Below are 24,492 nucleotides of genomic sequence, written 5' to 3' on the forward strand. Positions count from 1 at the left end.
AGGGAGACCATATAGCAAGACTTGCTGCCCTTGTTTCAAGAGTAAACTTTACATAACTATCAAATTTTAACAAAATGTATTTATAATGAACTTGTAACCCACTGGGTGAGGCCAATTTTTCTCCAGCGGCATAATTTGAACAAACATGGTATATAACCAATACACAATGTTACACACCAAATATTTAAGCACTAGGCCTAATAGTACTTGCCAAAAAAAGTTTTGTAATTTTTCCTTTAGGTTGCCATGGCAATAAGAGTTCTGCATGGAATTCATTTCTTTGAACAATTTTGAAAAAGAACCAACCAAGGAACACTCCTAAGAAGTTTCATTAAAATTGTCCAAACCGTGTAGGAAAAGATGATGATTATAACCAATTGATGACACTTTTCCTTTAGGTTGCAATGGCAACCAGAGTTCTGCATGAAATTCATTTCTTTGAACAATTTTGAAAAAGCACCAACCAATGATCATTCCTATGAAGTTTCATTAAAATTGTCCAAGGGGTTTAGGAGAAGATGATGATTATAACCAATTGTTGACGCTTTTCCTTTAGGTTGCCATGGCAACCAGAGTTCTGAATGGAATTCATTTCTTTGAACAATTTTGAAAAGACACCAACCAAGGATCATTCCTATGAAGTTTAATTAAAATTGTCCAAGGGTTTAGGAGAAGATGATGATTATAACCAATTGTTGATGCCGAACGCCAGACAACAGACACCGAACATACATTTAGACCGATCACAATAGCTGACCTTGAGCACCTTGTGCTCCAGTGAGCTAAAAAGTCAGAGGTCGAAACATTTTGTTAGAAGTGCAGTACCATATGTCATTTCAGTACAGTTTGATTTTAGTTGTTGTTAATGTGATCAATAATGTGTTATCTAATATTTCTGAGATGGGGGTAGGGTAATAAGTTAAAGCTGAACTCTCACAGATTGAACGTTTTGACAACCTTCTTTTTTTTGTCTTGAAACGAGCCAATTTTTGTGAAAATGCATGGAAACCAGCTAAATAAGACTGCTGACAAAAAATTGGATCACAGATTCTTATATTCAAGTTAATTTTTTATGTTTTATGCATTTTTCTTAAGTAACAGATTAAGCCATAAAACATTAATTTTCAAACGGAAATATGAAGATATACGATCTGAATTTTTGTCAGCAATCTTATATCATTGGTTTGCAGATATTTGCGCCCAAAATTGATCTAATCCAAGACAAAAAATAAAAAAGTAAAAATGGTAAATCTGTGAGAGTGCAGCTTTCAAAATTGAATTTATTTTTTGTTTGGTTTCGATATCTGGAAAATCATACACAGAATTTATCGAGCTGCTCATAGTTTGAAATGAGGGCCATCACTGGGTCTTAAACCTTAAACAACTGTAATTTTGAAGTTACTATAACCTAAATTAAAAGTGTTATCACACCCCTTAATCCCTTAGAAATTGATGACATGTGTCACACATATTGCCCATTAATGGATGTGTGAGTGCCAATGTCGGAATGTTCTCTTCATTCAATTCTTTAATTGCATAAAGAGATTATCATGTATTTTTTAAGTGTTCAAGATTTAATGACATTCGGAAAAAATATTTGTTTTCTTGGTATTGTGGAAATAATGACATTGTTCATTTCTATAATATAATGGCATCAAATAATGTTACCCATATTAAATCCATTCGTCTTTACGTTCATAAACTCACGTTAGCTATAGATAACACTTAACTTTGTTAACCAAGAGACACAAATCATATTTAGTAACACATATGTACAGGGTTGTCAATCATTTTTTGTTGAACCGACTGAAACAGAAAAAATGGCGGCCAGGTAGGGTGGTCCGAGGGCATGCCCCCCCCCCCCAGAAAATTCAGCGCTTCATTTCCTGCATTCTGGGGCATTTTGGGAGTATTTAAGAAGACCCTTCCACTGCAATTTTATATGCAATATACCCCTTATTTTCACATTTTTATTATCTAACCTGTTACAATTACATCCCACCACTCAGTCTGTTTCTAAGTTTGGTTTTAGTAACTTTCAATATGCTGGCCTCCCTCTCAGGCCAAGCATTTGACACAGGCAGAGAGGATGCAACCTCTGCAACAAACATTAACTCTGGATTGAAGTGCCTGAGCTCTGCACTTCTCAGTAGCTGGAGTAGTAACCATTCTGTTGGTGTCATGCGAGCCTTGCCATCTCTTACTTCCTCTGGCATGTTTTGAAGGAGAATGTCATGTGTATGGTACTTGAATCCATTCCACTGTACTTTCAGTTTATCTTTCTCAGCATCATCTGAGAAGAAATGCTCTGCCAACAAAGCTATCTGGCTATCCCCATATGTCTTTAAGTGTACTTTATCAGACCTGGGTAGTGTGGTGGGGTCAAATGTAGCAAATGATGCAACAACTGCTGATGTGTCTGCAAATCTTCTGTCTATGTTCTTAATTAAACAGTCAACATAGTTCCTAAGAAGAACGTGAAGCTCATTGAAGGATTTTGCATTGGATTTGATCTCTGCACACATGTCAGTAAAGCTATCAATGTCTTTAGATAGCTTCTGCAAGGGTTCTTCATTTTCCCTTATTTGTTTCAGTTTGTCCTTGCACTGATTAACTGCTGGCAGAATAGCAGAAATTCAGGGAATCATGCTTGAAGTGTCTGGACAGTTATGACAGTACAGTTAGTATGTCACTGAGAATATAGATATTTTTGGAGAATTTTCGAAGAGCTGCCATAACTGCCGGAGGAGAGTTTCAATAGTTTTGATGTATGTCAATGCTTCATTAGAATCATTACATGAAAGTGCTAGTCGATGACACACACAGTGAATATTTATCATTGTAGGATGATCCCGTCACAGAAGTGCAGAAACTCCTCCAACTTTGCCTGTCATCACACTCGCACCAGGCTTAGGCTCAAATTTCTCCACTTCATTGGCCAGAAGTGTCTTGATTGCATTTAGCATTTGCACTTTCAAAATTCTCTAAAATGTTTACACATGAAAGAAACTTAGTCTCAACTTTCTTTGTTTCTGCACAATAAAACTGAATAAATGTTACAAGATTTTCATTCACTGAGATGTCGCTTACTTCATCAGTCAACAATCCATAGGCCAAAGACTTATTTACATTCTCCACCAATTCAGTCTTAATTGTATCGCCAATTGTCTGAACAATTTCTTGGTGTGAACCTCTTGACTGATGTTTAAAATATTTCAAAGTTTCATCACCTGTTACAGTTTGAATGCAGTCCAAAAGTGGCTGAAACTTTCGATTAGCAATGAACTCTCATCAAAAAGTAAGCAACAGAAAATGCCTTCTGAACATAAGTGTACTCTGCATCAGACATTTTCAACAACTCTTGATGAAAACAGGAGGTTTTCTGTAGCATTTCACTGTTCAATGCTGCTGAATGTATATTACTGCTGCTATGGGTTTTAACAGTATCCTGCTTGAACCTCACACTTGGTGTAGCAGAAAACACCTCCCTGTTATTCTGAGGGTGTTTCATCATATGCTTTTTGCACTGTAAGCAATACAGGTCTTCTCTTTCAACATACACCAACCACTAGTTAGTTCTGTTTATGAATGCACTGTGATTAACCTTTTTTCTGAAGCCTCTCAGTTTCTAGTTTACTCAACTATTCACACATCAATGAGCAAGTATATATAGAATGCACAGTTTTGGACCCAAACAGTTCATTTATAAGCTGTTTGATTGCATCTGCTGTCCAAGGACTCGGTGTGGCATTTGACAAACAGGGTGCTGAAAGAAAAACAAGATATGATTTTTGAAACACAATACCCCGCTGTTGGAATAAGTCAGCATACTTTTAATAGACTAAAGCAAATTTGTGTAAGTATTTAACCTTGAAGGTCAAGGTCATGTCTACAAATTCATGTGGACTTATAACAAAAGATTAATATGTGTGGGGTTAAAAGGGATTCATCAAGAAATGAATGATAAATAATTTTGTAAGCAAGGGTAAAGTTTTGTGACAGTCAGACAGACAAACAGACAAAAACAATATGCCCCTAGTAGTCATTCAAGAAACACACTGGAGGTAGTTTATTTCTAAGTCTGGACAAAAGATATTAAGAATTTAAACTTTTTTAATATAAAGAGTTTATATATAATTGTTTTGATCAATTTTGTTCATTTATTACCAGACATTGCATCATTATATTTTATTTGTGAATTTATTGTGTTTTTGTTCTGTTTCCATTTACCAGGTGACTCAGACTTGTCACTGTCAGGCACTGCCTTACTAGACTGGCCATGCCAGCTGGCTGAGCTACAAGTAGTCTCACTACCAGAAATTGCTGGACCAGCTGGACTGCTACATCTTTCTCTCCAGACGGTTGACTACCTGAAATAAATTTACACAAATACAAATTAAATATTATCAGACATATTTACTGTGTTTGATTTGAATGACTTACAGACTGACTCTCTCAAACTTCAGCTATGATTATTGATATAATTTATAATAAAGATTTTTTTAATTACAAGAAACAATTTTGCAAATACCCTAACTGGCTGCTTACACATTTTTTCCACAATTCACCTGTAGATCTAGATATAAAATTAATGGATAATTTTAATAAATTAAAATGTTTAATTAATCTTGCGATAATTCATTACTTTAAAACCTGAGTAATTTATAACAGTCGTACCTTTCATTGAAAAATGGTTAAATACAGCAGTTGAAATTAAATAGAAAAGAAAGTGTTTTGTAAAAATAATTTTATGGAGTACCTGTATATGGTGCTTTGCAATCAATGAACAATCTACTCCAGATACATTACAATAATCGTTATCAATCTCGGTGTACACCAACACATGGGTAACACTGCCCGAGAAAACAAGACTATTGAACAAACAAAACAATCTGATTCTGAAAGTAAAACAGTAATTAAGAACATTTGAATAACTGTAAAGTGTTGTACATAGTGTCATAAAAGAGGCTAAAACTGGTAGTCATATGGATACATTACATGAATGGTAATCACTGAGTAGTGTCTTCGGAGTCCAGTCAATGTCCACAGAGGCGCTGGGAGAGTATATATCATAAAAGTCATAGTCTTGGATGGTAAACAATTATTAGAATGTAGATAATTGCTTCCTTTTCCTTGATAACAGTAATGGGGCAATATGAAATCAAATTGCAATTTCATATAAAATTCATAAAACACAGATAAACAAACCGCTGGCCGGAGCAGTAAATAAATGAACAATTCATATCAGCTGCATAACACATGTAACAGGCTGGCAACACTAACGATGGCACTCACTGGCAACCCTAAAAAAGCTGTCTATTTTTGTAATCGACAGTTTCCTTTTCTTCATGTTTAGAAATGGACGTTTACAAAATATCACTGACTGCGTCTACAAATACGCCGAATCGTAAGATAATGACCAAACTCCATTTGAACTGTCCATTTCGGCCGGCAGCCGGTTCTTATTGACAACCCTGTATGTATTTTGTTAGATTTGATTTGCATTGTTACATGTTATGGGCTGGAGGCCTTTTATTGAATAAACTTTCGTTCGTTCGTTCATTTTTGATAATTGGCATATAATGATGTTTATTTACTGTATTGAAATGTTTCATCTTGGCTTGACATAATTCTAATTCTATGTTATTCTATTTGTAATTTGACAGCATTTGAAACTTAATGTATAATACATTTCATGTATAATACATTTCATACAACTTTAAACTCAATGTACACTTATACTTTTTTATCCATTATATGCCTGCCTAAAGCCTCGTTGCACTTTAAATTTACCATCTCCTCATGTTCTTAAACTCTGGTTGCATTGTGTTTTTGAAACTAAACTTTAAACTTAATTTTCTTTGAAGTTCAACTGATTTAAGTATGGTTTTATTATAGTCCAAATAATTCTACGTTGACGGATTTTTTTTAGATTTTTGATATGGCAAATCCTTCACGTACAAATTGTTTAGTATCAAAAGTGGGTAGTTGTTCCGATCAGGATTCCGGGTTAAAGCATATAGCGTCTATAAAATATCATAAAAACAAGAAATATTACCAGATAATGTTATTTTATATTAGTTCCGTACACAAAAAATAAATATCGAACTTATAATTATGAGTTTGACGACTTTTCTTCATTTCATTCTGTCAAAACATAACGATATATACATGAAGGGCACCTGCAAGGCTTCAGGGCACAGTTTTAAATCGCTCGGAACATTTCGGCCATGGCCGAGTTGTTACGATTGTATAACGAGGTCTATCTCGAAGCTTTGTTGGAGGAGGCCGAATACGATTGTATCGAGTTGTTTCCCTTTGCATAATTGTATTCTGTGTCAGTCAACTTTCGTTTTATTGGAAAGGTTAAACAACTTGTTTTAATGCATTAAATGCTTGTTTAGTGCAAAATGGCATTTCACTTACATGGTAAAATATCAATATTGCAAAATAGCATTTCACTTACATGGTAAAATATGAATATAACTCTTCACTTTCAACCATAGAATACTTCACTTAAAACAATTTCAATATTTTTAAAACACCCCCGTTTTTTGCACATTCCCGTTTAGACGTTAGGGATTGGAAGAACCCCGTATAACACGTCTATTAGTTTAGACTAGGTTTTATTATTGATGACAAAATATGTTTAAAAAATTGTTTCTTAGTTCTTTGTATTTTAAACATACTAAAAGAAAAAGAGAATTATTATTATTTTATTTCTTGTTAATTTTTAAACAATATCAAATGACTGAAGGGCCATATTTTAGTGATCAAGCTATGATACGGACACCTGCGGATCATTCCATATTAAACCGAAACGAAAAGTAATAACTGATCTATTATCGTTTTAAACAAGCGGCGATATTGTAAAAGTATATTTAATAAATAAATATAATATCATTTGTATTATTCTGGTTACAAAACGACATGTGGAACGAAAAACTACCATATTTTTCTGTAATTTGGCTTGGTGTAACTACGCGTGACGTCAAAACACGGAAGTGCGAGCAATTTGGACTTCTTCGAAAAGAGTATTTTATAAAACGCAGCTTTTCACGTAGCCAATGTAAACATATAAGGAAAGCGCAGCTAATATGTTACCAATCGTAAACGCAGCTAATATAGATATAAAGTGAAAAGGTATTGATGTGTGGCGTCACCTGTTGCAAGATAATCATCATCAATCAAATAAACAAAACAACTTTGGATTCATTTCATTAAGTGTAATTGAATTTTTTTTTAAACACAAGTGGACAATACAGGTAACAATGACACACTCATCAATTATAGATATATCCGTTGTTCAGAACAACATGAACTTGACACAACTTGAACTTGTTCTCTTTCTTTCTGACTACTGTATGGTCCTTGCTATCAATATGTTTTGTAATATTTGATGTAAAGAAAATCACTATATAGTATACTTACTTTTTATGGCAATATCTATATACTATTACAAAAGCTGCGTTCCCCATACATATCTACTGTACTGTGTATTGGCAGCGCCGCTGCGTTTTATGCGGGTCAGTAAAATGGCATACTTGAAAACATGGGCTGGGCTCGTGGGCTGGACAGATGGGTTGGGCTTGTGGGCTGGATATGTTAAGGATATCACTTACACATTTTTTAACATTTAATAAATGTTTGTTTTATATATATTCTACTTTCTTCCACATCAGATAAGTTGACCTAAAAATTTGGCAAGGGCCAAGATAAAACAAGTACCCGTATGGAATTCATTTTTTTCAATCGTCATCACACAATTACCTCCCTTGTAGACGACTGTCGTCTGTAGCATCATGGAAACATAGTCTCGTGGCAATTTTAAAAATCAAAATTGATTATTTCTCGCTTCAAATGGAGCAATAGAAAAGTTTTTGCGCTCCATTCAAAAATCTTACAGCAATAGTTATGGATATAAAAAGAATAAAAAGTTTTAAAAGCTTTCGACATATAAACGATAACTCATTATTATTATTATATAAGATGCCTACGTGCGTTTGTCATTTTAGGTAGACTACGTACGTTTGCCTTATGAAAATGCCAACGTGCGTTTGCCAAATTTAAATACTTCAGAAAATGCATTTGTTTGTACAAATTGCATCGCACAAAATATTCATAAAACAAATAAAAGCCATTATTGAACAACTTAAAGTCAAAAACAATTGAAAAAATGTGGCAATTTATCAAAATATGTGACATTTTAACACTTTCTACGTGCGTTTGTATTAATGAACACAATTTGTATCGAAGTGTTCTTGGAAACTATGCAGACATGAATGGCGACCAATACACTGATCGAAAGACAAAACAATGCATTCTTTTTTGCGCTATGTCATTTGAATGAACTCTCGCGTATAACAAAAATATCGAAAAGAAACTAACCTTGACTGACGATCAGTCGAGTCAAAATACTACTGGCGTTTGCATTTGTGGTCACGTGACATTTTTAGCTCATCCCCGGTGACGCATAAGGAAGGAATTCTACTCGGTAGACATACCTAGTAATATTTTTTTAATGGAAAAACACGAAATAACTGCTATCAATAAATCATTTGTAAAGTATGGGGATCATCAGTTAGTAATTTTCAATGCATTAATTGTACACATCGATACCAAGTGTATGTCAATTTTCTACAATTTTCTTTAGATTTTTGCTTTTTCATCATTAACTGAGTACAGCCCCTTTAAACTGTACCTTATAATGTCTGTGACTTATCAAATATTTAATAGTAATGGTCTACAACCAAGATTTGTTTTAATTATCCAGGTTTCAAACTGCATTGTGTATGCGATTGGAAAGGTATTCTTGAAAGCTCGCTTAGTATAATTTTTACAAATAACATTCACCCTGCAAGGTACTGATATTTGGATGATACATAAAGATTTGCACAGTCATTTATGTATACTTGCATTTATCGATAAAGGATACCTTTTTCAAATCTTTGATTTAGATTACAAAGTATAACTTATATAAATAAATATATATTCTTAACTTTATCTGAATACACAAGCTAATGCATCAGCCCATTGTAACCATGCCCCCGCCCTCCCCCGGACCCGGAATAGCGGGGACTTTTACTTTCGGCCCAGCCAACCCCAGCTAAAACCCCCGCCCTGTGGAGATAATGTGATGGTAAAGTCCCCACCAAATGCCCCGCACCCAAGGGACATTAAGTTAAGCCCCATCCACACTGTATTTTCCGAGAAGACCTGGCACTGCGTGGTTACAATTGACTGGTGCATAATGATCCATAGTGATCCAATCTCATGCCAAGATGATTTCTGGTCTGAGATCGCGAGGTTAGATATTCTTAAGCATAAAAAAGGCTGGACAGCATTCTTGGCTAGAAAACAAAAAGTGAGCACAAAGCGTCTTCAGAAAAAGAACTTGTAAAGTATGCACCAGTCAATTGTACCCCCCCCCGATTTCCATCCAGCCAATCCCCTTGTACAATCCCTGCCCTGCGAGAATGAACTGGTGGTAAAATCCCGTGAATAACCCCGCACCCCGGGGATCTAAGGTAATAGCAATTCCCTGATATATTTTGAGGGAAGACAAAACCACTGCAATCACCCGGCATTGCGAGGGCACTAGTTCTGGCATCCATAACTTTAATGTTGATATTTATTTTTTTGATGTTTACAACACGTCCAAAAAGGTAATATATAATGTGTTCGCTGAAGTTCTTTAGCTACGAGGACCCCTGAAAGGTAAAAACACAGCCCTATTCCCTGGTATATCCCCGAGGGGGCCGTGGTAACAATTGACTGGTGCATTATAAAAGAGAGGAAATCAAAATTGAGCATGCAAGATTGTTTTATCAATCATTTCAATGGCGATGGTTTATCACAATGTCATGTACTTACACTGAGAGTGACTCCAAGATTTTTCTATGCACATAGGTAAACAATCATCTTATTCACAGATGCTGTGCACATATTCATACATTTGGCTTCATTTAGAATGAAACTTCATAAATAAGTATGCGCATATTTGATATTTTTTATCTCCATTTTGCAAAATTGAAATCACATGATTTTTTCAAACGAACTTGTATTGCTTGAAAATGTACGTGTCAAATTAAAAATGCTACCAACACTAAGATGAAAATAAATCCGCAGACCGGGTCAAACAGGTCATTACTCAAACACCAGTGCTAACATACTTTAATATCCTAAAGGGATGGCCAGGCGAGCTGACATTATGTAACGCATTAGCCACCGAGTTCTGGCACCACAGGGCCGAATTAGGTTATGCCTCATATTCAGAGGTCCTAAAATTGTGATACCAAGTGTATTACATTTATATTAGATATGATCAGGGCCGTTCACATGAATCACCTCGGTTGCCAGAAGGCGATAAACCGCGCTCGCGACATTATGTTCTGGCCAGGCATGACGAAACAGATTACGGAACAAGTTTTAGCGTGCCCACTTTGAGAAAAATATCACCCCGCAAACACTAAGGAACCATAACAACCGCATGAAATTCCCGAGCGACCTTGGCAAAATATCTCGAGCGACATTTTTATGCCCCTAAAGGTGGGCATATTGAAATCGCACCGTCCGTCTGTCCGTCCGTCAGTCCGTGTGTCCGGCTCAATAACTCGCGTCCGTGCAGTAATTTTCTCTTATATGGACAGATTTTGCCACATGTGTTCGACATACCAAGACGACGTGTCGTGTGCAAGACCCGTGTCCCTACCTCTAAGGTCAAGGTCGCACTTAGTATTTATTCGCAATGGAATGCTAAATATAAGTACATAGAGTATAGGTTGTCGTGTCCCCTGTACATCCCCACTGCCTGTTGAATCACCAGACACTGAGATTCCACAGCCAAACCCCAGACAGCATTATGTCACTAGAAAAGGTCGAGAAGTCAGGCCGCCAACAGTGTACGCAAATTATGAATGGGTTTAATAAACTCGCCGTATGAGAGACTGACATGCTCGTAAAATATCATACGAGCGACATATGAACAGTTTTTTAACCGTCAACTTTTTCGGTTAAAATGCAAATCGACATGTTGATAAACATTATGGGAAATAATTGAACAGTTGCCTCAAAACAAATTCAACAGTGCTGTAAAAATGCAAGTGTTCACATGTTACTATGTCCATCGTAAGTTATCAATTTCCTTTCAGTATATAATTATTCAGTATTCATTTGTTTTAAAAAACAAACGGAATGTTATACATGTATATACATGATCATATTGTATGCAGTGTGCATACCCAGAACCTTACAGATAATCCCGCTACTACAGTAACATCCTCGCAGCGCCCGCCTACGGAGCGGGGGTCCTGTGTTCGATCTCTGGCCGCGTTATACCGAAAGACGTTAAAAGTTGGAACAAGAAGCTCCCTTGCCTGACGCTCGGCATTTACAGGGTAGCGCTTGGAAAAGTGCACCCAATACTGGTTCAACCCAGGAAAGTTGTTTCCCGTGCATCGGTGCTTTACACCGAGCACGTTAAAGAACAGGCGGTCTCTTCGCAAAGAGCTATAGGGTATCGCACCCGGATCTCTTGTATCTCACTCTGTTTCTTCAAGTCTTCCAATGTCTGGATTTGATTACTGTCACTTCTATCTCATGGCACTTGTTGCATTTAAACACAATTTAAGTCGTGATGGCGTCACGGCGGGGTAAAGCCATTGTAACGTGTGCGGAGTGTACCGAGCGGCTGTACACTATTTTATCAAACTTATGGCAGAAATCGTCAATAAATGACAAAAGATGAAACTATATAGTAATTATCCTCAAGGTTACTTAAACTTTTGATTGTGTATAAACGATTAAAAAAATAAATAATCACAAAATAATTATAAAAGTTTTGTATATGTAAATTTCCTTTTGGCCAAATGCCTGTGATCGACTTATTTATAATGAATTTCAAACCCTCTATTTCTGCTGCTGGTGGGATATAATGGATATATATATATATATATATATATATATATATATATATATATGTGTGTGTGTGTATATGTATATATATATATATATCTGGTACGATCTATCCAGCAGAATGGTACGAAGTATCCTGGTACGATATTGAAATGGTACGAAGTCTCCGTAATTCTTTCTGACTATGGTCCTTACTATCAATATTTTTGTAATATTTGATGAAAAGTAAATCAATATACAGTATATTTACTTTTTCAGGTAGTAGCTATATACTATTACAAAAGTAATTCGTTTTTCATACATATCTACGGGTACCGCATAGCGCCTGCGCGGTCTGCGCTAAAAGCTGCGTTTTATACCCAACCTGACGAGCCTGGCTATAATTTATTAGTTCAATTAAACAACGCCTTTGACACACCTTTCTCAACGGGAATGTTAGTATTTGCTATTTTGTATTGCTATTAATGAGCATTTTTTTTCTTTTGTTGCTATTAACTCTAAACCATCAAAAACGATTTCGTGATCAAAACTCTCGTACCGAATTGTTTCGCACCCTTTGCATATTAATAACGGTAAATAAGATGTCACTCTTGAGGTTCTTAAGCTACTGCTCCGTCACTTCAATTAACTCAGCCAAAATTATTAGCATCTTTTTCTATAAATCGTGCTTTAAAGCCTTAATTGTCTCTGTAATTGATATCAATGACTATTACATTTAACAGATGGCGAATATGTTTTTATCTAATACATGTAGCAGTGTCACTATTCCTTGCTAATCACAGGTTGATATAGATAGACATCAAAATTATTTTTAAGGTCTTTAGTATTGGTAGCATTGGGACCTTGTCTTACATAAGCAATGGAACCATTTGCGTAAATAAATTATATATAAATAATATCATTTCTTAACAGGCGCGTAGAGACTGGGGCTGCAGGGGCCGGGCCCACGGCCCCAATATTCTCGCTAGTAACGGCAATGGGGCCATGAATATTTGTTACCGATTTAGTTAATATCGTATTTTAAATAAAGCTACATGCATAGATCAATGCCAGTCTGACACGATATTGAATAAACAGGTCACCATGTCATAATTAAACCTGTGAACATCTAGCATATTGGTGTGTGAATGGCGTGAAAACAGGCGGCAGATTATTAAAGACGGGTAAGTGGAAGAAAAGGCAATAAGACAATAATTATTTGTATTATTTTTGATGTTTCAAAAACTGTAGTTGATAATGATAATTACAATTACTCATTAAAATAGAATTGTCATTAAATAGCCAGCAATATGTATTTGTTCAAACGCGTCACATTAAAGTTTAAAATGAACGTTCCAAATCTGCCAAAGAGATCTATGGCCTTTAAAACACTGAACACGGTGCATTTGTAACATGCTAGACCATCAAATAAACACCAGATAGCCGAGCTTTCTGGCATAGTGAAACAAACACCAACAGATCCCTTCAGGGAAAAGCATGCTTGACCCTGAAGGGTCCACCAGTCTTTATTTACACTAACTTCTCTATTCTCACATAGCCCGGGCTTTGCTAATTTGCATATTACCAACCAAGTTTACATCCGGTATAAACATATTTCTGTTTTATACGGAATATTATTATGAACGCACATCCGCCGCCTACAGTGGACCATTACTCTATGAACGCACCTCTGCCGCCTACAGCGGACTGTTACACATTTAACTCGCAATGGTTCTTAAGTCATTCGTGGCTTCACTATGAAGAGGTAAACTGCGCTAATTTGTTATTAACATACATTGTGAGACTGTGCAAATATGAGTGTTTAAAAGTAAATGATACTGGCGTTTAGAATAATTTAAGATTGCGCAATAATGAATATGTATCGCTGTTGCTCATAATGTTATTTTAACCAAAAAAAGGTTAAGATAAAAACATGAAAATAAAACCTGAACTCACTGGAAATGGAGTCGTTCAATGCTTAAAATTGAAAAAAAATCTCAAGATCAATACCCAGCCCACCCCTTCCGCAGCCCCAATGTCAATTTCCTTACAACACGCCTGCTTAAAGCTGCACTCTCACAGATTGAACATTTTGAAAACTTTTTTATTTTTTGTCTTGGAACTGGCAAATTTTTGCGAATATGCATTGAAACCAGTTATATAAGACTGCTGACAAAAAATTAGATCGCAGATTTTTATATTCAAGTTAATAACATGATGTTTTATGCATTTTTCTTAACCCATTAGTAACGGTTTAAGCAATAAAACATTAATTTTTGAGCGGAAATATGAAAATCTGCGATCTGATCTTTTGGCAGCAGTCTTATATCATTGGTTTGCAGATATTAAGGCAAAAAATTGCTCTTTCCAAAACAAAAAATAAAAAAGTTGTCAAAACGATCAATCTGTGAGAGTGCAGCTTTAACAGTTAACAGAGTGATAGACAAATACTATCGCTAATAAGAGATTTCCAAAATGTTTTTATTTTATGAAGTATATAGGTGAGGTTGAACATCCTTGCAATAAATTGTTATAAATGTGTTTGCTTCCTTCTACATTTTACATTCTTGTTATATTAATATTTTTTTAAAGATGCAGTGCTTTTGAGATGCAGTGTTTTTGTGAGACTTGATTGTTTTTATTCCTTTATTATATAGTAATGGTAGGCGTGATTCCTTCCCCCACCTTGAAAAGGTGAGGGGATATAGTAATGGTAGGCGCGATTCCGTGAGTGTGTGTGTGCGTGTGTGGGTCCGTCCGTCCGTCCCACATTCATTTCTTTGCATCACAGCTTACATTTCTCATGCGATTTCTACCAAACTTTCACAGTTAAGTAAGATAAGATAAGATAACTTTCACTTTCATAAAGTGAAGCAGCGCATATTGTTGGGCTTTTGCGATTTGACTATTTTTGAAAGAGTTATAGCCCTTTGTTTAGTTTACATTTAAAATTGGTTTCTTCGCAACTCCTCTTACGTTTTTCATGCAATTTTTACCAAACTTTCACAGATTGATGATCATAAAGTGAAGCAGGGCACATTGTCGGGCTTTCCTGATTTGACCATTTTTGAAAGAGTTATTGCCCTTTGCTTATTTTACATTTAAAATTGGTTTCTTCGCAACTTGTCTTACGTTTTTCATGCAAAATCTACCAAACTTTCACAGATTGATGATCATAAAGTGAAGCAGCGCATATTGTCGGGCTTTCCTGATTTGACCATTTTTGAAAGAGTTATTGCCCTTTGCTTATTTTACATTTAAAATTGGTTTCTTCACAACTTTTCTTACGTTTTTCATGCAAAATTTACCAAACTTTCACAGATTGATGATCATAAAGTGAAGCAGCGCATATTGTCGGGCTTTCCTGATTTGACCATTTTTGAAAGAGTTATTGCCCTTTGCTTATTTTACATTTAAAATTGGTTTCTTCGCAACTTTTCTTACGTTTTTCATGCAAAATCTACCAAACTTTCACAGATTGATGATCATAAAGTGAAGCAGCGCATACTGTCGGGCTTTCCTGATTTGACCATTTTTGAAAGAGTTATTGCCCTTTGCTTATTTTACATTTAAAATTGGTTTCTTCGCAACTTTTCTTACGTTTTTCATGCAAAATCTACCAAACTTTCACAGATTGATGATCATAAAGTGAAGCAGCGCATATTGTCGGGCTTTCCTGATTTGACCATTTTTGAAAGAGTTATTGCCCTTTGCTTATTTTACATTTAAAATTGGTTTCTTCGCAACTCCTCTTACGATTTTCATGCGATTTCTACCAAACTTTCACAGATTGATGATCATAAAGTGAATTAGCGCATATTATCTGGCTTTTGCAATTTGACCATTTGTGAAAGAGTTATTGCCCTTTGCTTATTTTACATTTAAAATTGGTTTCTTCCCAACTCCTCTTACGTTTTTCATGCAATTTCTACCAAACTTTAACAGATTGATGACTATATAGTGGCGCAGCGCATATATTGTTGGGCTTTTGAGATTCAACCATTTTTAAAAGAGTTATTGCCCTTTCTTAATTTTACATTTAAAATTGGTTTCTTCGCAACTCCTCTTACGTTTATGACTATATAGTGACACAGTGCATATTGTCAGGCTTTTGCAATTTGACCTTTTTTTGAAAGAGTTATTGCCCTTTCTTAATTTTACACATTTCTTATGTTCCTGAGAAACTAGCCTGTAACCATTGATTGGCTTTCGTTACAAAAAATGTCCCAATGAGGCGGGGGATATAGCTGTCTGTGACCGCTCTTGTACATATTTGGAGGAATGGTAATTAGTTTTGGAACATCTGTTGTATATGCATGAAGTACATGATAATACACAGTTTCAACTATATAATCTTATTGCTTTAGGAAATAACAAACAACATTTTGCACAATTTATTTTTAGCTCCACTATTCGAAGAATAAGGAGAGCTATACTGCTCAACCTGGCAATGGTGTTTGTGTCCTTGTGTTAAGGTTTTGCATTGTTATATATATGTATATTAAGTTACCAGCCATCCAACCTACTTCATTTATTAGGTTAGATAACTCTGTTTTGAATATAATGCAAAGTATAATTGTTTTCCCTTAATGATATATCACATCCAACTTTCCAAATTTCTGGATAAAGTTTTGCCTGTCACCACATTTTAGAAAAAATATCTCCGCAAATACATCATGTATTGCATTGAAACTTAAGGCATGTCTTCTCAATGATCCACTAATGATTCATTACTACTATATTTAGTTGTATTATTAATGAATGAGTTGCATATAACAAATGCTTCTTTAATATATTTACAATCATTCATAAATTCCTTTTTATCACATGATGTCAAAAATTAATGAAATTAGAATACAGTAAAATCATTTTATATAAGTTTTACGTAACTGACGATAACATAGACAAATACATATGAGGTGATATTCATCTTCTATGTCCCTACTATAACAACATAAACAATAACATTCGTTATGAGATATATTATTATGTGTATATCGTCCTGTTTGTATTCTTAATGGGTGTGCAGAAACTCTCAATTTTAAATAGATAAGTATAAACATAAATTCTTTGGAACTTAATATGAATATGTTTCATAATCAAAGGAAGTTTTAAAAAATCTATACATATCTAAAACAGAGAACTATTACTAAATTTCATTACGATCTTTGTTTAAATGTATCTATAATTTTACATTTAAATTCATTAACATTTTACATACAATATTTGGGTTATTATATACTTATGCAAAACCATAATCATATACCCCGGTAACAGTTTTTTAACATTAGAAAACCAGTTCATACAACCCTTATTACAGTCATCAATGGCCTGTTTATACACAGACTTCATTATAATGTTATTAATACTGTTGTAAATTTTAAACCAGTATCTAATATTTCTAACATATCTATAAATATATAGAGGTCTTTAGAGGTCTAAAGTTTCACAGGCATTATTCAATATTGAGCAAACAAAAGAATCAGATAATTGACAAAATCTTTTAGGTTTAAGGTGATATTATTTGCATTTATATAATAAAGTATTCATAACCTTAAGGGCTTTTCCAACCAAATGCTCTTGATTCAATGTAAAACTTCCAGTGTAATTTACCACAGTACCAGTACCTAAATAGTTAATATTATCAACAACATCGATATTATTGCCATTATGTCCAATGCTCATTATGACATATTCTACCCTGTTTATAAAAAAAACATTATTTTTTACCTTTGATGTATTAACTTTTAAGCCCCATGCATTGTAATATAAGTAAAGACTGTTAAAATGGTTTTGGACTTCTTTGGCTATTTCCCTTACATGGCCATATCAATTTGTAAATAGCAACATAATCAATACAATATCATCAATACTTAAACCGGAATCAATACAATATCATCAATACTTTAACCGGAATTCATACTATCTTGCATTATATAGTTCTACAGGTAAGTCCTCTACAAACAGGGAAAAAAGAATTGGGGCACAGGCCAACGGCATAACTAAAGTATTTAGAGATTAAAAGATGTACATGATTTCACACAAGATTTAACTTTTTCATACCTTTATAATGTCTTTCACTATTCATTAAGTAATTAACCTTCTATACCAGATTTATACAGTTTTAACCAGAAAGCAATGTGATAAATACTATCAAAACACCGTAAAAAATCTGAATTGCACATCTGAAATTGATACCTTTAGATTCACTAGATTCAGATTCAGGCTACTATTGACATCATTAACAGAACCTTTTTCAGCTCGATTATTTGAAGAATAAGGAAAGCTTTACTACTTGCCTTTTGGCCCCCTAGGGTCGAGGTCATTTTTTCTAAAAATAAATTTCTGTTTCAGTAATGGTTGACATACTGTGATGAAACTTGATATGTATAGAAAGAGTTTATGGATGACTTCCATGGGATTGTGTTTGGGGCCCTTATGATGAAGGTCACTGTTAGAAGCCAGAAGAAAGCAGTTGAAACTGAATCTCTTCTGCCAATCATGAAAATCCTGGTTTTGTCACATAAAGATTCTTGTTCACATTTTAATTTGATTGTTTTATTGCTTTTGACAGGCACATATTACATCGTTATTGTATTCACTTAAAAGTCAAAGCAGCGTAGTCGAGCACGCTGTCTTACGACAGCTCTTGTTACATTTTGTTGTTATATTGGAAAACCTAAATGTAAATATTGTTTCTCTGTGTGAAGGTCTGGAGACAGCAGTGACAGAATCAATCTGGATGCCCCAGTATGGGACCAGAACACATTCATTGGAAGATTGAAGTACTTTGCCTGGATCACAGATCCCCGACTAAGTGTTTGTTCCAGTTCGCGATTGTATGAGGCACGCACGCTACTCCAGCAGTACAGGTAGGCACTTACACTTTTGGAGCAGTACAGGTAGGCATGCAGACTTCTTGAGCAGGACAGGTAAGTATGCAGGCTACTAGAGCAGGGCAGGTAGGCATGCAGTCTTCTAAAGCAGTACAGGTAGGCATGCAGGCTTCTCAAGGTTGACAGGTAGGTATGCAGGCTACTAGAGCAGGACAAGTAGGCATGCAGGCTTCTAAAGCAGGCCAGGTAGGCATGCAGGCTTCTAGAGCAGGACAGGTAGGCATGCAGGCTACTAGAGCAGGTTAGGTAGGTATGAAGGCTTCTAGAGCAGGACACAGGTAGGTATGCAGGCTACGAGAGCAGGACAGGTAGGCATGCAGGCTACTAGAGCAGGTTAGGTAGGTATGAAGGCTTCTAGAGCAGGACACAGGTAGGTATGCAGGCTACGAGAGCAGGACAGGCTGGTATGAAGGCTGCTAGAGCACGACAGGTAGGCATGCAGACTTCTTAAGCAGGAAAGGTAGGCATGCAGACTTCTTAAGCAGGAAAGGTAGGCATGCAGGCTTCTCAAGGTTGACAGGTAGGTATAGTGGCTAGGAAAGGTAGGTATACAGGCTACTAGAGTAGGACAGGTAGGCATGCAGACTACTAGAGTAGGACAGGTAGGTATGCAGACTACTAGAGTAGGACAGGTAGGTATGCAGACTACTAGAGTAGGACAGGTAGGTATACAGACTACTAGAGTAGGACAGGTAGGTATACCGGCTACTAAGAGTAGGACAGGTAGGTATGCAGGCTACTAAGAGTAGGACAGGTAGGCATGCAGTCTACTAAGAGTAGGACAGATAGGCATGCAGTCTACTAAGAGTAGGACAGGTAGGTATGCAGACTACTAGAGTAGGACAGGTAGGCATGCAGACTTACTAGGGTAGGACAGGTAGGTATGCAGGCTACTAGAGTAGGATAGGTAGGTATGCAGGCTACTAGAGTAGGACAGGTAGGTATGCAGGCTACTAGAGTAGGACAGGTAGGTATACAGACTACTAGAGTAGGACAGGTAGGTATACCGGCTACTAAGAGTAGGACAGGTAGGCAATGCACTCTACTAAGAGTAGGACAGGTAGGCAATGCAGGCTACTAGAGTAGGACAGGTAGGCATGCAGTCTACTAAGAGTAGGAAACGAAGGCAATGCAGGCTACTAGAGTAGGACAGGTAGGCATGCATGCTTCTCAAGGTTGACAGGTAGGTATACCGGCTACTAGAGCAGTAAAGGTAGGCATGCAGGCTTCTCAAGGTTGACAGGTAGGTATACTGGCTACTAGAGTAGGACAGGTAGGCATGCAGGCTTCTCAAACAGAACAGATATGCATGCAGGCTTCTCAAGCAGGACAGGTAGGCATGCAGGCTTCTCAAGCAGGACAGGTATGTATGCAGGCCTCTCAAGCAGGAGTGGTAGGCATGCAGTCTTCTAGATCAGTAAAGGTAGGGATGCAGTCTTCTATAGCAGAATTGGTAGGCATGCAGGCTTCTCAAGCAGGACAAGTAGGTATGAGGCTACTAGAGCAGGACAGGTAGGCATGCAGGCTTGTAGAGCAGTAAAGGTAGGCATGCAGGCTTCTAGAGCAGGACAGGTAGGCATGCAGGCTTCTAGAGCAGGACAGGTAGGCATGCAGGCTTCTAGAGCAGGACAGGTAGGCATGCAGGCTTCTCAAGCAGGACAGGTAGGCATGCAGGCTTTTGGAGCAGGACAGGTAGGTATGCAGGTTTTTCAAGCATTACGGGTAGGTATGCAGGCTTCTTGAGCAGGACAGGTAGGCATGCAGGCTTCTCAAGCAGGACAAGTAGGTATGAGGCTACTAGAGCAGGACAGGTAGGCATGCAGGCTTGTAGAGCAGTAAAGGTAGGCATGCAGGCTTCTAGAGCAGGACAGGTAGGCATGCAGGCTTTTCAAGCATTACGGGTAGGTATGCAGGCTTCTTGAGCAGGACAGGTAGGCATGCAGGCTTCTCAAGCAGGACAGATAGGCATGCAGGTTTCTCAAGCAGTACAGGTAGGCATGCATGCTTCTGGAGCAGAACAGGTAGGCATGCAGGCTACTTGAGCAGGACAGGTAGGCATGCAGGCTTCTCAAGCAGGACAGGTAGGTGTGCAGGCTTCTCAAGCAGGACAAGTAGGCATGCAGGCTTCTCAAGCAGGACAGGTAGGTGTGCAGGCTTCTCAAGCAGGACAAGTAGGCATGCAGGCTTCTCAAGTAGTACAGGTAGGCATGTAGGTTTCTCAAGCAGGACAGGTAGACATGCAAGCTTCTCAAGCAGGACAGGTAGGTATGCAGGCTTCTAGAGCAGGACAAGTTGAAACTCAGACTACTTCAGCAGGACAGGTTGACATGCAGACTACTTCAGCAGTACAGGTAGGCATGCATGCTTCTGGAGCAAAACAGGTAGGCTTGCATGCTTCTCAAGCAGGACAGGTAGGTATGCAGGCTTCTCAAGTAGGACAGGTAGGCATGCAGGCTTCTCAAGGAAGACAGGTAGGCATGCAGGCTCCCTAAGCAGGACAGGTAGGTATGCAGGCTACTTGAGCATGACAGGTAGGCTTGCAGGCTTTTCAAGCAGGACAGGTAGGTATGCAGGCTTCTCACGTAGGACAGGTAGGCATGCAGGCTTCTCAGGGAAGACAGGTAGGTATGCAGGCTTCCTAAGCAGGACATGTAGGCATGCAAGCTTCTCAAGCAGGAAAAGTAGGGATGCATGCTTCTGGAGCAGAACAGGTAAGCATGCAGGCTTCTCAAGCAAGACAGGTAGGTATGCAGGCTTCTCAATCAGTACAGGTAGGCATGCAGGCTTCTCAAGGAAGACCGGTAGGAATGCAGGCTTCTCAAGCAGGACAGGAAGGCGTGCAGGCTTCCCAAGGAAGACAGGTAGGCATGCAGGCTTCTCAAGCAGGAAAGGTAGGTATGCAGGCTTCTCAAGCAGGACAGGTAGGCATGCAGGCTTCTCAAGCAAGACAGGTAGGTATGCAGGCTTCTCATCAGGACAGGTAGGTATGCAGGCTTCTCAAGCAGGAAAGGTAGGTATGCAGGCTTCTCAAGCAGGACAGGTAGGCATGCAGGCTTCTCAAGCAGGACAGGTAGGTATGCAGGCTTCCTAAGCAGGACAGGTAGGCATGCAGGCTTCTCAAGCAGGAAAGGTAGGCATGCAGGCTTCCTAAGCAGGACAGGTAGGTATGCAGGCTTCTCAAGCAGGACAGGTAGGTATGCAGGCTTCCTAAGCAGGACAGGTAGGTATGCAGGCTTCTCAAGCAGGACAGGTAGGTATGCAGGCTTCTCAAGCAGGACAGGTAGGCATGCAGGCTTCTCAAGCAAGACAGGTAGGTATGCAGGCTTCTCAAGCAGGACAGGTAGGCATGCAGGCTTCTCAAGCAAGGCAGGTAGGCATGCAGGCTTCTCAAGCAGTACAGGTAGGCATACAGGCTTCTCAAGGAAGACAGGTATGCATGCAGGCTACTACAGCAGTACAGGTATGCATGCAGGCTACTACAGCAGTACAGGTAGGCATGCAGGCTTCTAGAGCGGAGCAGGTAGGCATGCAGGCTACTACAGCAGTACAAGTATGCATGCAGGCTACTACAGCAGTACAGGTAGGCATGCAGGTTTCTTGAGCAGAACAAGTATTATGCATGCATGTATAGATTTATAGTTTACTTGAAGGACACTTATGAACACTCATGTTAGATTTTTTTTTAATTAAGGTCAGGAGATGAGCCCTGTGGAACCAGCCCAAAGTCTGTGAGGCAGGCCCAGCAGATGTACCTCTCTGCTTTCCATCCCGACACGGGTGAGCTGCAGAATGTGATTGGTCGCATGTCTTTCTACGTTCCCGGAGGAATGGTCCTCATCAGTGGCATGGTTGCCTTCTATAGGTGGAGTATTTGTTGATTTATTCCAGGTTTTTTTTTCTAATAGCCCTTTAGTAAGAACCGGATATTAGCACCATTTCCAAAGCACTGTAGTGTATATTTTTACCCCATTCTGATTTTTTTTATCACGAAAAAGGGGGAATGTTGACTTGTGTTTTGATTGTTCTAATACAAGCTAATTATAGTTGAACACTGTTAATCTGAAATCGTAGGGACCAACACATTTATTTCAAAATAGCGGTATATTGGATTAACAATTTACAGAAAATGACAGCGTTCGCAAATTATAGATAACATGAAATATTAAGTTGTTAAATTTGCAATGGCGGTTACATGTTACCAATACGATACATTCGGTTTGAGTGAACTTTGGTATACCTGTTTGTTGCATTCTTTTTTTAATAAATGACAAATCATTTGTTATTATACCACCTTATTTAAACAAAATTAAACATTTAAAATATAATGACAGCACATGTATGCATTCAGAACATAGCACAGTTTATAAAAAGCATGTTTAAATAGCACAGAAATTACACAATGTTTACTCAGTATTGTTCGGTTTGTTTTTTAATGAATGATGTGATGATGACTTTTATTAATTATATTTAGGTTGTGTTAACCAGCAATTATATACACACTGCATCTCCCAAATGAATCGCTCATTTTCTGAAATCGATGTTTGTAACATACATGTGCTCAATGTCATTCTTTAACAAGTGCTAATTGTGATCCATTGTCACCTCAAGCCGATGCCCGAGTGCATTCGCAGTATAGTGTGAAAATCTATGAGATGATCCAGTTCAAAATAAAGATTGATAAATAGGTGTGAAATAACAAATCGGGTCTGATTTTTTTTTGCTTCGGAATAGCGATTATTTCGGACTAGCAATTTCGGATTAAAAATTTAGGTAAACAAAGAAGGAATAAATTCGGGACTGAAGAAGGATTTCAAAATGGCGATAATTTCAGATAAACGATGTTCGGAATAGCGGTGTTTAACTGTATAATTTATTTCAAAAAATATTTCTTAAATTTCACTAAAAATGATCAAATTTGTTGAATACTTTTAGTTTTAAATGGTATACAATTATCTGTTCCACACGTACATGTAAACTATTTAATACTATATATGGCTCTTTTTCATAATCATATACTAGGTATATAATGCATAAATCAATGAAATAAAGCATGAAATTATATGAGTTTAATATTAATAGTAACTCAACATTGAAATTTCAAAATTGATGCAAAAAGCTGATAATCTTTCATAATTTTTGGTGTAGTCTTGATGTTACTATCTTTGTTCTACAGGGGCATAGCTAGGGCCTAAAAAGCTTGTAGGCCCGATTATTCTGTGTGAGTTTGGAGCCTTTTATTTGCCTATTACATACATTCAATTATACAATACAATTGCAATGATTACAATAAAATTAAGCAATTCACCCTGCACGTAGTTTAATAAAACAACAGCAAACTTTCTTTCGTTAAAATAAAGCAAATGTTTGAGTTATTCAAAGTGTTTCAGTAGCTATTAGTTTTTGTTGCATTTTTGGGTTATTCAAATTTATCATTTTCCATAATAGTTGTAGGCCCGGGCCTACAAGGCCTATATGTAGCTACGCCACTGTTCTATGATGAAAGTGTCTTGTGTATTCTTTATTGTGATATCTTTGGCCCATGATGGAAGGCTTTTGTGTATTCTTGGTTATGATATCTTAGGTCCATGATAAAAGATCTGTAATATTCTTGTTTATGATTTCTTTGTTTTATGATGAAAAGGTATTGTATATCCTTGGTTGTGGTATCTTCGGTCAAGGATGAAAGGGACTTGTGTATTCTTGG

General features: G+C 37.2%; 2 protein-coding genes across 2 annotated transcripts in view; one reads left to right on the forward strand and one right to left on the reverse strand.

Moving 5' to 3' along the window:
* Positions 1 to 7,011, reverse strand: part of LOC128224069 (ADP-ribosylation factor-like protein 3) — a 28,474-nt gene extending 21,463 nt beyond the window's left edge. The window contains exon 1 of the mRNA XM_052933707.1: positions 6,950 to 7,011. Coding sequence (XP_052789667.1) covers positions 6,950 to 6,952 — 3 coding nt within the window. The 5' untranslated portion in view covers positions 6,953 to 7,011. The remainder of the gene's footprint in view (positions 1 to 6,949) is intronic.
* Positions 7,012 to 12,234: 5,223 nt separating this feature from the next.
* LOC128224859 (sideroflexin-2-like) overlaps positions 12,235 to 24,492 on the forward strand; it is a 44,889-nt gene continuing 32,631 nt past the window's right edge. The window contains exons 1-3 of the mRNA XM_052934940.1: positions 12,235 to 12,347; positions 18,603 to 18,764; positions 22,480 to 22,650. Of these exons, the coding sequence (XP_052790900.1) occupies positions 12,346 to 12,347; positions 18,603 to 18,764; positions 22,480 to 22,650 (335 nt within the window). The 5' untranslated portion in view covers positions 12,235 to 12,345. The remainder of the gene's footprint in view (positions 12,348 to 18,602; positions 18,765 to 22,479; positions 22,651 to 24,492) is intronic.

This window comes from Mya arenaria, chromosome 17, assembly GCF_026914265.1.
Source record: "Mya arenaria isolate MELC-2E11 chromosome 17, ASM2691426v1".
Taxonomy (NCBI): Eukaryota; Metazoa; Mollusca; class Bivalvia; order Myida; family Myidae; genus Mya; species Mya arenaria.